The sequence below is a fragment of the Nomascus leucogenys genome, chromosome 9, assembly GCF_006542625.1.
Source record: "Nomascus leucogenys isolate Asia chromosome 9, Asia_NLE_v1, whole genome shotgun sequence".
Taxonomy (NCBI): Eukaryota; Metazoa; Chordata; class Mammalia; order Primates; family Hylobatidae; genus Nomascus; species Nomascus leucogenys.
This window is the reverse complement of record NC_044389.1, coordinates 93,515,685-93,531,572: the sequence shown is the minus strand read 5'-3', so window position 1 is coordinate 93,531,572 and position 15,888 is coordinate 93,515,685. Positions and strand designations below refer to the sequence as shown.

The 15,888-nt window shown below is 47.2% G+C and overlaps 1 protein-coding gene across 2 annotated transcripts in view; it reads right to left on the bottom strand.

The window, feature by feature from the left end:
- Nucleotides 1-4,502: 4,502 nt before the first annotated feature.
- The window catches only part of DNAJC1 (DnaJ heat shock protein family (Hsp40) member C1), a 222,012-nt gene continuing 210,626 nt past the window's right edge, over nt 4,503-15,888 (bottom strand). The window contains exons 10-12 of one of the 2 annotated variants that reach the window (XM_030819216.1): nt 15,611-15,659; nt 8,203-8,651; nt 4,503-4,639 (exon numbers count right to left, since the gene is read on the bottom strand). In XM_030819216.1, the coding sequence (XP_030675076.1) occupies nt 4,622-4,639; nt 8,203-8,651; nt 15,611-15,659 (516 nt within the window). In that variant the 3' untranslated portion in view covers nt 4,503-4,621. Of the gene's footprint in view, nt 4,640-5,582; nt 5,792-8,202; nt 8,652-15,610; nt 15,660-15,888 lie in introns of those variants that run through there. The other variant, XM_030819215.1, reaches the window with a different exon arrangement.

The window sequence follows — 15,888 nt, the reverse complement described above, 5'->3', positions numbered from 1 at the left end:
CACCTGGGCGTATACGTGCAAGTCAAAGGGGATGTGATGGCTTGGCTTGGGCTCAGAGGCCTGACACTTCCCATCCCAACTTTTCCTAATAAGGCATTCTAAGGCCGTGCACGGGGAGCTCTTGCACACCTGGGGAAGAACGTGGCTTGGCTGCACATCCCAAACATTCCTGACCCCCTGTGGGGCAGGCGGCAGAACCCCCATTAGGGATAAATAAGACAACAGGTGAGTGTGCTTCGAAAACTGGCGCTATAAACAGTTTGAAGAAATAGTAGCACTGAGGCCGGGCGCGGTGGCTCACGCTTGTAATTCCAGCACTTTGGGAGGCCGAGGCGGGCGGATCACGAGGTCAGGAGATCGAGACCACGGTGAAACCCCGTCTCTAAAAAATACAAAAAGTTAGCCAGGCGCGGTGGCTCACGCTTGTAATCCCAGCACTTTGGGAGGCCGAGGCGGGCGGATCATGAGGTCAGGAGATCGAGACCACGGTGAAACCCCGTCTCTACTAAAAATACAAAAAATTAGCCGGGCGTGGTGGCGGGCGCCTGTAGTCCCAGCTACTCGGAGAGGCTGAGGCAGGAGAATGGCGTGAACCCGGGAGGTGGAGCTTGCAGTGAGCCGAGATCGCGCCACTGCACTCCAGCCTGGGTGACGGAGCGAGACTCCATCTCAAAAAAAAAAAAAAAAAAAAAAAAAGTAGTACTGAGATTTCTGCCCCAGTGGGGAGAGAGAATTTAAACCACTAAAGGATAAGAGACTCGGGTATCCAGGAGGATGAGGGCAGCACCCCCTCGCCTGGTGTCATGCCTGGGAGTACCCTGCTGCTCTGTGCTTTCCAGGGCTGAGTGGGGTAGGGGCTGCAGATAGCCTCCCTCCCTCCACTCCTCCCCCAGCCCCTCCCGTGCCCTCCTGCAGCCCTCAGAACTACAGCCCTCTCCATGGCCTTGGTCCCTGATCCTTCCCCATGGTCTTCACCTACGATTCAGATGTGGGTCTTCCGATCCAAACTCTGCCCTTTCCTTAAACCACACCTGAGGAAGAAGAGAAGACCAGGCTGAGGTCAGCCCTAGGGAAGAAACATCCCCACTTAGTGGCAAGGGGAGGAGCACAAGATGGGGGCAGAGCCGAGAGGGGCCCCAAGTGTGAAATGCTTTCCGAGAGCAGCTCGCTGCCCCTCAGATATTAGCACCTGCATTCTGTGGACAGGAAATGAGCCCCAGAGAGGGGCTAATATCACTTGCCCAGGCCCCAGGTCATCAGTAGCAGAGCTGGGACCTTCAGCCCTTTCTGCCTGAGGCCTAGTCTAAGGTTCTCCTGTGCACCACATGGGCCCTCCTGGGGCCGTGTTAGGAGAAACGTCACCGCACAGGCTGTGAGCCTTTTTGGGTGAGAGGCCCTTGGGGCACCCAGTGAAAGATGTGGACCCTCTCCCCAGAAAAGTACACATCCAAGATAGAATGATTTTGCAAGCCCTTTGCAGGGTCCCCGGGAGTGCACGGAGTGACCCAGGCCCCTAGGCTGGGATTCCCGCCCCCACGGGCAGGAGATGGAAGGAGCTTGACTCTGGCCCATCAGCGCTGCTGTGGCCATCGCCACGCAGAGACGATGGTGACAGGAAGCCAGGAAGTCAGAAATAACATTGTTTCTGCCAAGCCAGGCACTGCGTTAGAAAGACTTCACACAGATTATCTCACTTTATCATCCTAACAACCTAAGCGGCAGCTGCCATTATTCTGTATTTTCCCAGATGAGGAACTGAGGCAAAGTAGTAAAACAACACACCTGATGTCACCCAGCTTCGCGGACAGTGGGAGAGCCAGCGGCCCCCACCTCTAGCCAGGTCTCACTCCCCGCAACACGAGCAAATGGACATGGCCATGGGGGCGAGGATTGGGGGGGGCTGCCGAGGAGCTGGAGCCGTGGGGTCCCTAGAAGTAGAGGCCTGGGGGCAGCACCGCAACCCACTGCACCTCAGGGCTGCTCGGTGACCACTCTCAGGGCAGCCCTGGGCTGTTCCCAAGATCAGCTTCACCCTCAGGAGACTAAGTTATGCCCAGCTGATGATGTTCACAAGGACACACTGCAGGCCCTAAAGGCGATCCCCCTGGAGAGGCTCCAGGCCCACGGAGGACGTGGCGGGCCGGTGAGCAGCCCGGGGCCCTGGGCCCAGGGTTTACTGGGGTTTGCCCTCCCACCTGGGACATTCCAGGTTCACGTTTTCTCAGGTCTCATTTAACAAGGAAAAAATAGCACACACAGCATTCATGTCCCACAGACAACTTCTTTTCTTCCCTCAAAAAGGGAAAACCAGCTGGGGCCACAGAGCCAGACCCATCTCTACAAAAAAACAGAAAAAATTAGCCAGGTGTTGGTGGTGCATGCCTGTGGTCCCAGCTACTTGGGAGGCTGAGGCAGGAGGATTGCTTGAGCCTGTGAGTTTGAGGCTGCAGTGAGACATGATTGTGCCACTGCTCTCCAGCCTGGGCAACCAAGGGAGACTGTCCTTGAAAAAAAAAAAAAAAAAGTGTAAACTGACGACCAAAGGGAGAGAGTGGTTGGGTTGGTTCTCATGAGCAAGACGGTAAGAACAGAAAAGCAAGCACAGGCTACCTGTGGCGGCTGGGCGCGGCATGGGGAGGCCTCCTCAGTGGGTAGGGTGGGGTGGCTTGGGAGGACGCGGGTCTGGGAGTGGGAGAGGAGAAGGGGCACAGTGGGGCTGTCGTGTGGCTGGTGCATGTGCCATGTCCCCACACGCATTCAGCACATTCCCTCTTGATCCTCGCTCTCCTGCTGTGACCCGGGGTGGCAGCTGTCATCTGTCTGTGTACAGGGCTGTGCTCTGAGAGCTGGGAGCCCTCACGAGTCCTGCCCAGCCTCTGGCCCCGGCCTCCCCCGCAAAACCCCCCATCCCATCCTACTTCAACTGACTCCTTGGCCCTCAGAGGGGATACCATGGGCAGGAGGCCTTTCCTGGCAGGCAGAGACAGGCAGCAGAAAACCAAACTACCACCTCACTCTCTCAAGGCAGCTGGAGAAGATGAGGACAGGGTGAGTTGAGGGGTTCCAGCAACTCAATTTCCTAAAGCACCTCTGGACACCCCCCATGGGCCTCTCCCACAGAAAGCCCAGGAAACTTATAATTGGGCTCTGGGGTGTGTGAGAGGAACCCAATTCAGGGTGCTGTAAGTGAAAAGGATGATTTAATGGCAGAACGCTCACAGAATGTCCTGGGTTGTGAAACAGGCCTGAGGCTGGGCTCACAGACCAGAGGGGCCCCCAGCCTGGCATATGGCCAGGACGATCCTCCCCTCTCCCTGTCCCTCTCCAGGAACTGGCTTCCTTCTCAGATGTGTTACTCACATGTAGCCACTGCGACTGCACAGCAGTCACCTCACGGCCCCCCAGCTGGATGACAGAGTTCTGGGGAAGACTCAGATTCCCGTGACTAGCCTGGCTTTGGGTTGTTACAGGAAGACAGTGAGCACCACTGGAGCCAGATGACTGTGCCTGTCCCCTGTCCCCACCTGGCCAGACAGGCACCACTTCCCTGTCCCTGCTGGCTGAGGCTGATGGAAGCTGCTGCTCCCTGACTCAGGCAGTTCTGTGCAAACCAGACTGTGGAGACGGTGGCTGGTACAGGCTGAGCATCCCTAACCCCAAATCCAAGATCTGAAATGCTCTCAAGATCCAAATTTTTGGAGTGCCAATGTGATGCCACTAGTGGAAAATTTCACACCTGATGCCTCTGCTTTCTGATGGTTCGGCAAATAAACTGTTTCTTGCACAAAATTATTAAAAATATTGCATAAAATTACCTTCAGGTTGTGTGCATAAAGTGTATGTCAAACATAATGGACGTCTGTAATCCCAGCACTTTGGGAGGCCAAGGCGGGAGGATCACTTGAGATCAGGAGTTCGAGACCAGCCTGGGTAACATGACAAAACCCCATCTCTACTAAAAATACAAAAATTAGCCGGGTGTGGTGGCACGTGCCTGTAATTCCAGCTACTCAGGAGACCGAGGCAGGAGAATCGCATGAACCTGGGAGGTGGAGGTTGCGGTATACCGAGATTGTACCACTGCACTCCAGCCTGGGCGACAGCGCGAGACTGTGTCTCCAAAAACAAACAAACAAACAACAAAGAATGTGGTGTTTAGCTTTGGGTCCCATCCCTGAGCCAACTTATTATGTATATGTAAATATTCCAAAATCAGAAAAAAAATATGCAAAATCTGAAACTTGTCTCAAAAAGTTTGGAAGAGGGATCTCGGCCTGCAATGTGCTGTTTTTTCACTTTACCGCTGCTATTTTTGGGATGAGGGAGCTGGGTCTGAGGTGTAAGTTCCCTACAACGTCTGCTCGGCCTGAGACCTGAGGCAGCCTCTGTCACCTCCTGTCAGGGAAAGGGCTGGGGACTTACCTGGTTCTACGTCCTCTGTATACAAAGAAGCTTGCACCGCAGAGTGGGGACCTCTGCCACCCAAACTTTCCTCCAGGAAACTGTACCCTCACTTTACTCCTTAGAGAATATGACATCTTTAAGGTATTTTATCAAATCACGTCCCTTAACTGTGTTCTGGTTATCTTCATGATTTTCAAGTTTAGGCAAGCTGCGTTCATCACACTATTTCCACGCCCTGAGCAAATGACAGAAGATTTAAAAGGAGCACTCAGCTGACAGTGACAGTTCAAACATAGCAAGAAAGACTTCAACAGAAAGTAATAGTATAAAATAGTGATTTTTAACTTAGGTATGAAAAAACGGTCCCAATTTCATAATTTCCTGAAAACGGTCCTGCATGTTCTCTGGAAATTCTATCAGGTGGGAACACATTTCTATCAAGCAGCTCAAACTTAGAGTGTATTACCTTATGTCCTCCTTCACCTAGACTGTTTTTTTTCCCTAAATATATTTAACTAATTAAGATAATCTCACATTGTTCTTAGCCAGCCAGCTGGATACCAACCTGGTTTTCTTCCTCCCCAAGCAATTGATCTTGCTACTCAACCCCCAGTAAAGACACGAACTGCTGTGTTCTTTGGTCGTGGTTTTAGAGAAACATTAAATTTGAATTCTTACACACTAGTTTGTTCACATGTTCCATCAAAACCACATATTTTTACCTGATCATTAGAAAGCACTATTTGTTTATTCCCTAAGAAAGTAAACTTTGAGGCCGGGCGCGGTGGCTCACGCCTGTAATCCCAGCACTTTATGAGGCCGAGGCGGGCAGATCACAAGGTCAGGAGATCGAGACCATCCTGGCTAATGCGGTGAAACCCCGTCTCTACTAAAAATACAAAAAATTAGCCGGGTGTAGTGGCAGGCGCCTGTAGTCCCAGCTACTTGGGACGCTGAGGCAGGAGAATGGCGTGAACCCCGGAGGCGGAGCTTGCAGTGAGCCGAGATTGCGCCATTGCACTCCAGTCTGGGCGACAGAGCAAGACTCCGTCTCAAAAAAAAAAAAAAAAAAAAAAAAGAAAGTAAATGTTGAAGTGATGAGAAACAAAATAATCTGCAACATACCCAAATCCTTTTTCCCCCAGCACAGTATTTGTTTAAACAGTATAGCACAACACTCATCTTTTATTTATTTATTTATTTATTTTTACTAAGGCACATGACGTAGAAATATTGAGGTACAAAATGCAAATTTCTGCATAAGATTTTTAAGATATTCATTCTGGAAAATGAAGGTGAACATCATCTCCCAGAATATTCAGCTTTTAGCTTGTTTTTTCTTTTGGACCAGTTCAACCAGCAACTTGTACCTAGCGATACAGTCTTCCTGTAGGAAGAAAAAAAGAGAGGTGAAAACAGTCACTTGCACAAGTCAGTGTGGTCCTCGTGTGGCCTGTATGCTGGCTTCTGCTCATGAAGAGCCTCGCGTCCAGTCCCTCTGCCCAGAGTTCTCGGGATGTCCTGGAGTCCAGTCGCTCACAAGGCAGACCTGTCTGGGCAGTGCGAGAAGGGCTCCTGCAAGCCCAGCCCAAAGGGAAGGTGCTTGGCGTGGAGTGAGGGGCTGGGGTGGCCGTTTGTGAGGCGTACTAGCATCATAATGGGGTCTTTCAGCCTGCTAACTCTTATTTTCATGTTAACATTTCACTCTTTTATCCCAACATGCTACTTTAAAGAAATCAAAAACCCTGGGGCCAGGTAGCCACAACAGTCTTCTTCTGTGGGTCTGGCTTCCCCTAGGCGCTGCTAAGACCTTTCTCATGGGGAGCCAGCCCCCAGGACACTGGCAGAACTTGTGCTGGCATACTCACTCCTGCTCCTCCCGGCCCCACCTCCATCCCACCCTACAGGCTGCAGAGCCACCCACTTCAGACCTCAGCTGGCCACAGCTGTCACGCCCTGGGCTGGGTCTCAGGACCAAAGCAGAGGTGGGGTGATGGTGGGGAGAGGCCTCATTATTCTCACATTGATCACAGGAACTTTCCAGAATCTATTCTGTTTCTGTTCCAAAAATAATGACCCTGTGGTTCTGTAGCTTTTGCTGACTTAGGGTCCAGTGTGAAGTGACTTTATCAGCTGCCTGGGGCAAAGAAGGGATGTTTACTCTCCTAGGATTTTAGCTTAGTGGTATTATAAGAGTCTCTTAGGGTTTTTTCTGCATCCCCAAAGATTACTTGCCTAAGGTCTTTAAAGATATCAGTCTTTCCTTAGTAGCTATGCTGTCCCTAACAACATAGTGCCGAAACCAGATGTGGCCAGACCCAATACTTAACCCTGGAAGGACAGCGTGCTCGGAGCTCTGAGCTGAGCCGTGGCAGCCAGGCCCAGGCTCCAGGACAGCAGGCAGCTCAGCCCTGGCTGGCTCTCAAGTCAAGGCTTGAGGGGAACACCTGCAGGCTGATGAAGCCCTGCTCATTGCTGGTTGAAAACCGGAAGGTTTCCAGCCCCCCAGGTATTAGTTTCTGGGTGTTCTATCCTTAGGAATCCAAGCTCCAGCCCCTTCGTTTATAAGCCAGTGTGGACTCATCACACATGGAGACGTCTGCCTGTGTCCTGACAGATGCTAGAGAAATTTGGGGAGAATAGTTACTTCTGCAAACCAGTTGGAGAGGCTGGGAGAATCTGCGCTTCTCAAATAGATCAACAGCTAACGGTTTATTTTTCTCCCCAGGAACTCTCAACTTTCATCATTTTAAAGTAGGTGGAGAAAACTAGACCTGTACACTCAGGGACATGCATGGCCATGAGCTAGATTTTCCAACATAGAATTTCAATTAAAAAAAAAAAAGAATGTAAATGAGCATGAGTGTGCCCAGAGGCGACTGAGGGAGGCACAGACAGCGGAAGAGATCGGGGCTTTTGATTCTCACTGTTCCTGGTTCCTCGACTAACAATCTAGCTACAGGGAAAGAAGCCTCGAGAGACACTGTGTTAGGATCACACCCTGGGGCTCTCTGCAGCGCCTCATGGCCAGATCACAGGAAAGAGGCCGCCCAAACCCGGTGGGTGGGCTCTCCACAGGGCCCTCCCGCCCCCTCCTCCCATCTGAGTTTTTATCTGAGGACCATCTCAGACTATATCTGAGCAGGCACCAAGAGCTACAAGCAGGGAGAAAGGCCAACTATAAACGGCCACGGCCATGGCAAGTAAGCCAAACCCTACCTGTCACCTGGCACTGACCACATACGGAGATGGCCTCAGGGCCTTGGACAGCCACCAGGTGCACCCGCTAAGTCCAAAGTTATCCACATGGCAGAATCGAAGATGATCACGGTAATACCATCTATACCAGCTATCCCTTTGGTCAAAGATTTGCTACACAGCCAATGGGCCTTGTGATTTATGAACCCTCAGCCTGGTTCAAAGGAGCTTCCCATCCTGACCCTTCCCAGCTGCTGCATTTCATGGTGAGGCAGCGCCAGCTGAGCCTCTCATGTGCCCTTAAACCCTAGCCCGAGTGGGCGAGTTCTCAAAAAGGCAGGCAGGTGCTGTGGGTGAAGTTTCTATAACCAGCTGCCCTGTGTGATGATGAAACTTAGAATCTTGAGCTCATCTACACACATGAACCACCTGAATGCAGATTCACATGCTCTAGGGAGAAATATACTGGAAGATAACTGGGAAAGAAGAGATCACAGGGCAGGTGTCAGTAGATAGGAATGAGGGAAGAAGCCACAGGCAGACAAGCTGTGGCTCCTCTGGTGCCACACCTGTGCAGAGGCCTCTTTCCCTGTCACTCACCTTGCTCTTGGAAGGGACACATCTGGCTATTTTGTCCCAGCGGTCAGAGGATCCCTTTGGGTACTGCTGCAACGCCAGTTCCAGAAGTTTCTGTTGATTCTGAGTCCACGGCTCCTCTGCAGCCCGAGCTCTCTCTTTTTTCAGGCTCTCCTCGTCGCTGGACTCGTTTTGTTCTGCTGCGTCAAAGTCCTTCTGCCGCTTGGCTCTGGACTTCTCCTCTGGCTCCAGCTTCACTGTAGCCTCCAGCAGCCTGGCTGGCTTCCGCCTCCGAGGGCGGGCATCAGTGGCCCCCGTCTCCTGCTCACCGGAGTCTCCCTCCTGCTCCTCCTCCGCCACCACCCCCTCTGCGTCCTCTCGCTGGGTGATCATGTCATCGGGCAAGGTGGTGGCCGTTTTGATGGGCCTGGAATTCTGAACTGTCGATTTGAGTTCAGAGAGTCTAACCATTCCTAGGAAAGAGGGTGCACCACACAGAGTTGTGAAGGGCAAGGTGAATTAAGGAGACGGTGAGAAGAGAGGCTGCCGGGCACACAGCAGGCAGCGCACTAGGCATTTTGCATGCATGGTTTAATTTCATTTCCACACTACTCTATTCTAGAAAGATAGGGATCATTACCCTAATGTTACAGATGAGAAAAAGAAGACTCAGAAAGCACTAGAGTGGGATTTGAACCCACTTTTGTCTGATTCCAAGCCTTTGTCCCTTTCTCTACTCTGAGGAATAATGGGTATATAAAGAATCAGATTGTGAAGGAGAATGCAAAAATCTCTTTGAGAAGGAATAACCTGCTGCTCAGTATAAGAAAGGACTCACTGGCTCCACTGGAAAGACAAAAGTCAACTGGTCAAACCTTAAACTGTACTGCCTCTGGAAGGCAAGTGTATGAGTAAATTATGCACTTATAAATAGTAGCTACAGTAAGACTTTTTAAACATGGAAAAGAAACATTTTATTAAAAAGTTAATTAGCTGGGCCTGGTGGTATACACCTGTATTTCTAGCTGCTAGGGAGGCTAAGGAGGGAGGACTGCTTGAGCCCAGGAGTTTGAGGCTGCAGTCAGCTATGATCATGCCACTGTGCTTCAGCCTGGGCAACAGAATGAGATCTTGTCTCTAAAAGTAATAATAATAAATAATAAAAGCTTTAAACCTTTTAATAGGACAGAACAGATGACAGAGCACTGATATCCTCAATACAGTAGCAGTTACAACTCAGTAAGATAAAAGGACAAAGAACACAGCTCACAAAGGAAGAACTACAATAGCTGATGAGTATCAGAGAACTAAAACAATGAATCGCCGCTTTTCAATTATTAAATTGGCAAAGATTAGAAAGTACAACAATACCCAGTGCTGGCAAAATGCAGGGAAATAGGTACATTTGGACACGGGGAGTGGGAGCAGAAATTGGCCCAGCCCAGAGCTGGCCAATGAAACATGCTGTTATACAATTATATAAACCACTTGGTGTAGCACTGAGGAATTAAGTTTTTAACTTTATTTAATTTTAACTAATTTAAACTTTAATATAAATAGCTACATGTGGCAAGTGGCTAGACAGCACAGGTCTAAGCCTTTTTTTTTTTTTGAGACGGAGTCTCGCTCTGTCACCCAGGCTGGAGTGCAGTGGCGCGATCTCGGCTCACTGCAAGCTCCGCCTCCCGGGTTCACGCCATTCTCCTGCCTCAGCCTCCCCGAGTAGCTGGGACTACAGGCGCCCGCCACCACACCCAGCTAATTTTTTGTATTTTTAGTAGAGATGGGGTTTCACCGTGGTCTCGATCTCCTGACCTCGTGATCTGCCCGCTTCGGCCTCCCAAAGTGCTGGAATTACAGGCGTGAGCCACCGTGCCCGGCAGGTCTAGCCTTTTTAAAGAACAATTTGTCAAATGGAGGTGAACCTTAAGAATGTATTTACTTGTGACTCTGTAATTTTACTTAGAGGAGGTTCTCCTATGGAAATAATTACAGATGTATATAAAAATTTAGCTACAAAGAGGCAATATTTTAGGTCAGGTGCAGTGTGGCTCACGCGTGTAATTCCAGGACTTTGGGAGGCCAAGGCGAGGTGGATCACTTGAGGCCAGGAGTTCCAGACCAGCTTGGGCAACATGGCAAAACCCCGTCTCTACTAAAAATACAAAAAATTAGCTGGGTGTGCTGGCGCATGCCTATCATCCCAACTACTTGGGTGGCTGAGGCATGAAAATTGCTTGAACTGGAAGAGGCAGAGGCTCCAGTGAGCCGAGACTGTGCCACTGCACTCTAGCCTGGGAAACAAAGTCTTGCTCTGTCTCAAAACAACAAAAAAGGGGGCAATATTTTATTTCCTTTTCTACAGTAATGTTTCCTATTTTTTATACTAGGCTTTTATTTAATAAAAAACAAAATCCCAGCTGTACACGGTGGCTCACGCCTGTAATCCCAACACTTTGGGAGGCCAAGAGGGGGGATCACCTGAGGTCAGGAGTTCGAGACCAGCCTGGCCAACATGGTGAAACCCTGTCTCTACAAAAATGCAAAAATTAGCCGGGTGTGGTGGCATGTGCCTGTAATTCCAGCTACTCAGGAGGCTGAGGCAGGAGAATCGCTTGAACCTGGGAGGCAGAGGTTGCGGTGTACCGAGATCGTACCACTGCACTGCAGCCTGGGCGACAGAGCGAGACTCTGTCTTAAAAAAAAAAAATAAAAATAAAAAAAAATCTGGATATAATTTTTAAAAATGTAAAAACTACAAAAAGGAATACAATGAAAAGTGGCTTAGTCTGCGTTCCTCGTCTGCTTTGTAAGAGGCAAAAATGAGCTGGAGTGTGAGTGTGTGAACGTCTAGAAATAGAGTCTCACACACCCTATGCAGCTGCATTTGCCTTCTCCTTTCTTACGTTAATGGAAACAAACCCCCTGGAGGTTATTCTGTATTAGCTCACTAAAGTTCCAGGTCCTAGTCTTTTGTTACTACAAACAAGTGGCATTTCATAATCATTATCTCCTCCATATTTTTTATTATGTACCCCATCAATAAAACATCTTTGAAAATGCAATTATTATTATTTTTTTATTTTTATTTTTTGAGATGGAGTCTCGCTCTTTCACCAGGCTGGAGTGAAGGGGCGCGATTTTGCCTCCCTGCAACCTCTGCCTCCTGGGTTCAAATGATTCTCCTGGCTCAGCCTCTCGAGTAGTTGGGACTACAGGCGTCAGCCTCTCGAGTAGCTGGGACTACAGGTACGCACCACCATGCCCAGCTAATTTTTGTATTTATAGAACAGATGAGGTTTCACCACGTTGGCCAGGATGGTCTCGATCTCTTGACCTCATGATCTGCCCGCCTCGGCCTCCCAAGGTGTTGGGATTACAGGCATGAGCCACCACACCCAGCCGAAAATACAATTCTAATATATGTATATTTACTTATATTTACTTATTCAATTGTATCCATCACAATTTAAAAACATCAGTTGAGTGACATGAAACATTCTCATGAAAATATATTAAAAAACAATGAGATTAAAAAATTGCTTAATACTGGATACTCAATTAAAGGCCTGGCTCCAAATTTGCTTTATTTTGGCACCTAACTTTGAATGGCCATCCTAGTTGGAAAAGATGACCCAAAAGGATACATCTATCCACGTGTAGCGTCCTGCTGGCCATGTTTACCATGCTCTGGTATTCATTGTGCAATACAAATTATGAAAACATTTCCATAAAAATCTTCCCCAAGCCAATCATTTGTTCTTGCAAACTAAATAGAAAGTGTTACTTATTTATCTGAGATGGGGCTCTTGCTCTGTCACCCAGGCTAGAGTGCAGTGGTGTGATCACAGCTCACTGCAGCCTCCAGCTTCTGGGCTCAAGTGATCCTCCCACCTCAGCCTCCTGAGCAGCTGGGACTACAGGCCTACACCATCACGCCTGGCTGTATTTTTATCAAATGAGTTCACTTTGTTTGAAAGATTTACAGGTTAAAATTCTATTTTCAACGTTTTTAAATCCGTAAAAATAAAAAGTTTTTATAGGTCACATTGTTTGGCCATAGAATAACACATAACAAAGAAAATACTTTCAAGCATCGACTTTGTCTTTTTTTGTTTTTTGAGCCCGTCTCGCTCTGTTGCCCAGGCTGGAGTTCAGTGGTGTGATCTCGGCTCACTGCAACCTCTGCCTCCTGGGTTCAAGTGATTATTCTGCCTCAGCTTCCTGAGTAGCTGGGACTACAGGCATGGGCCATGACACCCGACTAATTTTTGTATTTTTAGTAGAGAACAGGTTTCACTATGTTGGCCAGGCTGGTTTCGAACTCCTGACCTCAGGTGATCCACCCATCTTGGCCTCCCAAAGTGTCAGGATTACAGGCGTGAGCCACGGTGCCCAGCCAAGCATCTACTTTCAAACGTCCTTTCTACAGCATAAATACCTTTCAAAACACTTTCACATTCATTGTTAAAAATCCACCTTTATTTTGTAAAAACATTTTAATAAAATGATTAAATATATTAGTCTTCAGCGAGTATGCTGCTATTAACATAAGAAAGAGGGAGGCAAATACAGACAGTGTGTGCATGACTAGTTATACTTCTAGACGTACGTGTACGGCCTCACACTCCAATTCATTATTCCCTCTGTGGAAGGGGGCCAGGAACCCAGACTCAGACATTTTTCATTGCATTCCCTTTTGTACTGTTTTAATTTTTTAAGTGTGTGCAGGTTGTTTTTTTTTTTTAGACCCTACACCAAGAATTTATTTGGTAAAAGTAAAGTATAAAATTGAGGATCTTTAAATTCAAAAACTTTTAAAAGTACTTTGTCAAAATACTAGGAAGCCTCTGTGTGATGGGAAATATTCCCATGGTTGCCCTCCACCTTATAAAAAGATGTCACTGAAACTCTGGGGTTATGTCTATACATCCACTCAACTGGGTATCTTGTTGCAATATCTTGAGCGTGAAAGAACATGGGATGATGCCAAGTGACGAGGCCACTATCAGCCTGTGAGCGCTGTGGAAATCCCATTTTTCCCTTGGGAAACGTTGGTGCCCTATGTAACACATAATCTCTGCTAATGGGCACAGTGAGGGTGCTGGCATAAGTCTGAATATCAAAGATGAGAAAGCTTAATTCCTCTCTCACTGCCTTAAGATAAAAATAAAGATCAATAGAAATTCAAATACAGTCTTCTTATATTCCAAAGAATCATCTTGTTTACCTCACTTTGGAGCCCACACTTCATAACAACAAAAAAAAATGGAAACAAAGAAAATGTCCAACAACAGAAACTTGTTAAACTATGCAGATATCTATATTATGGACTACTATGGAGCCATTAAGACGATACAGACATATGAGTATACGGAATGAAAAATTATAAAACAGTATTGTAGTACAGCCCCATTCTTGTAAAAATATTATATGCACATATGTGCATCAGAAAAGTCTGAAGAAATATCTCTCTCAAAATAACAACAATTGGCAGGTTGCATGTAATTGTTATTTTCTTCCTTTTGTTTATCTGTACTTTTTTGAGTTTCTATTAGCGAACATTTCTTTCCATGCTCACTAACGCAACTCTCTTAAGAAACAGCCAAATACCTCCATCTGGGTGTGTTCTTATCTGTAGAAGGTCATTTTCCCCTGTGCTAGCCTATTAAGCCAGCTGTGTTTTCTAAACCATCCATTTCAAACTCTTTGAAAGATATCCAAAATCTTAGGAAACAATTTTAGAATTTCTAATAATACTTCAGAAGCACAGCTTTATGGCTTAAATGGATCACACTGCTTATGGATTCTTTGTTAATGTGTGAACATAATCAGAAGAAATACTTTTATTTCAAAATTCTTTGGCTTCTTAAAGGCTATTAAAAAACAAAATAAAACACAGAATTTAATGAATATATTTGTGACAAAGACCTTATGGTGCTTTTAGAGAGTCACAGGATGTTTGGAAGTGGCCAAATATCACATCGGATTTGCTCTTTTCCTCTCTGTCCTGATGCTGGATCTGCTCTCTGCTCAAAGCTGCTTCTGGTGCCTTCTCTCAGCCACAGGTGTTGCCTCAGAGATGCACTTAAATATTCAACTCCACATTTCCTGTTTTCTTCATACTTCTGACCCCCTCCACCAAAGCTCCAGGAAGATCTACGTCAGTTCCTTACTCTGAGCTGCACTGCCTTTTCAATGGTATGATTTTGGAGAATGTCTTGAAGTAGGCTTCTGTCATATAACATCCCACTGCCCCATCTCTGCCTCCATGCCCACAGAAATAACTTCATTAGCAGAAAAAGAAATCTGGAAATGTCCTCTTTGCTAAAGCCTGGAGAACTCCAAGTTGAATTCTTTTTTAAAAATTATTTTATTTTTTATGTTTATTTTTCAGAAATGGGGGTCTCACTATGTTGCCCAGGCTGGCTTTGAACTCCTGGGCTCAACTGATCCTCCCGCCTTGGCCTCTAGAGTAGTTGAAACTATAGCTGTGCCATCACGCCCAGCTGTGATGGCTTGAGATCTCTGGGTTTGCTAATTGTTGGCTTGTTCATCTGCATTACTCTGCCTGGGACCTGTATTTGAGTTAGGTTGGAAAGTTTCTGAGGCATGTTCTTGCTGCCTGGTTCTAAGCAAAGAATATGGAGACTCTAACAAAATTCCAGTTAATCTTGGAGGAAATTGATTTTAAGAAACATAAATGTGGCTGAGCACGGTGGCTCACGCCTGTAATCCCAGCAATTTGGGAGGTCGAGGTGAGAGGATCAAGAGGTCAGGAGTTCAACACCAGACTGGCCAAGATGGTGAAACCCCGTCTCTACTAAAAATACAAAAATCAGTCAGGTGCAGTGGCGGGTGCCTGTAATCCCAGCTACTCGGGGGCTGAGGCAGGAGAATGGCTTGAACCCAGGAGGCAGAGGTTGCAGTGAGCCGAGATTGCACCATTGCACACTGGCCTGGGCAACAGAGCAAGACTCCGTCTCCAAAAAAAAAAAAAAAAAAAAAAAGAGAAAAAAAAAAGGAAATATAAATGCCTGGGAAAGCTGTTAGTCATTTATCCCAAAGGGTAGCTCTGCAAGTACGGCAGTGACAGGGGTGGACAGTGCAGGGAAACAGTGTGCACACAGCATTTGCGTGGTGTGCAGACAGGCTTTCTCCTGTGTTCCTCGTCCCCACAAATTAAACTACAGAAGACCATCTGTATACTTATTTAATCTTGTTAATTAAATACATCTTCTCGGCACCAGTATGTGCGGGGCTGGACTGCCTTGCTGGTACCCATATTTCAACCCCTTTTGGAGATACGACCAGATTTAGAGTTAATTAGGCAAAACTTCTAGACCCTTGTATTTAAAGAAGTTATTATAAAAAGGGATTAATTTAGAAGAAACCACTTTAGATTAATGAGATAGAGGAAGTATGAACTCACCTGGGGAGCAGGTCACTGAATCCTTCAGTTGCTTGGCTTTGGTTGTCACCTATTTCAAAACATAAAAGCAAAAATCTTACTTTCCATGTACCTACTATATGCTGAGTGAAACTATTCCATGTAAGCTCCATGTGAATGAACACGGTTCATTGGATCTTAGGCCTGAAAGACCCTCAGTCATCTGTCCCATCCATTAATGTAGTTAACAAGAAAACTGAGGCCCAGAGAGATTAAATGGATTGCTCCAAAACACCCATCCACTCAGCAGCCGCTTCAGG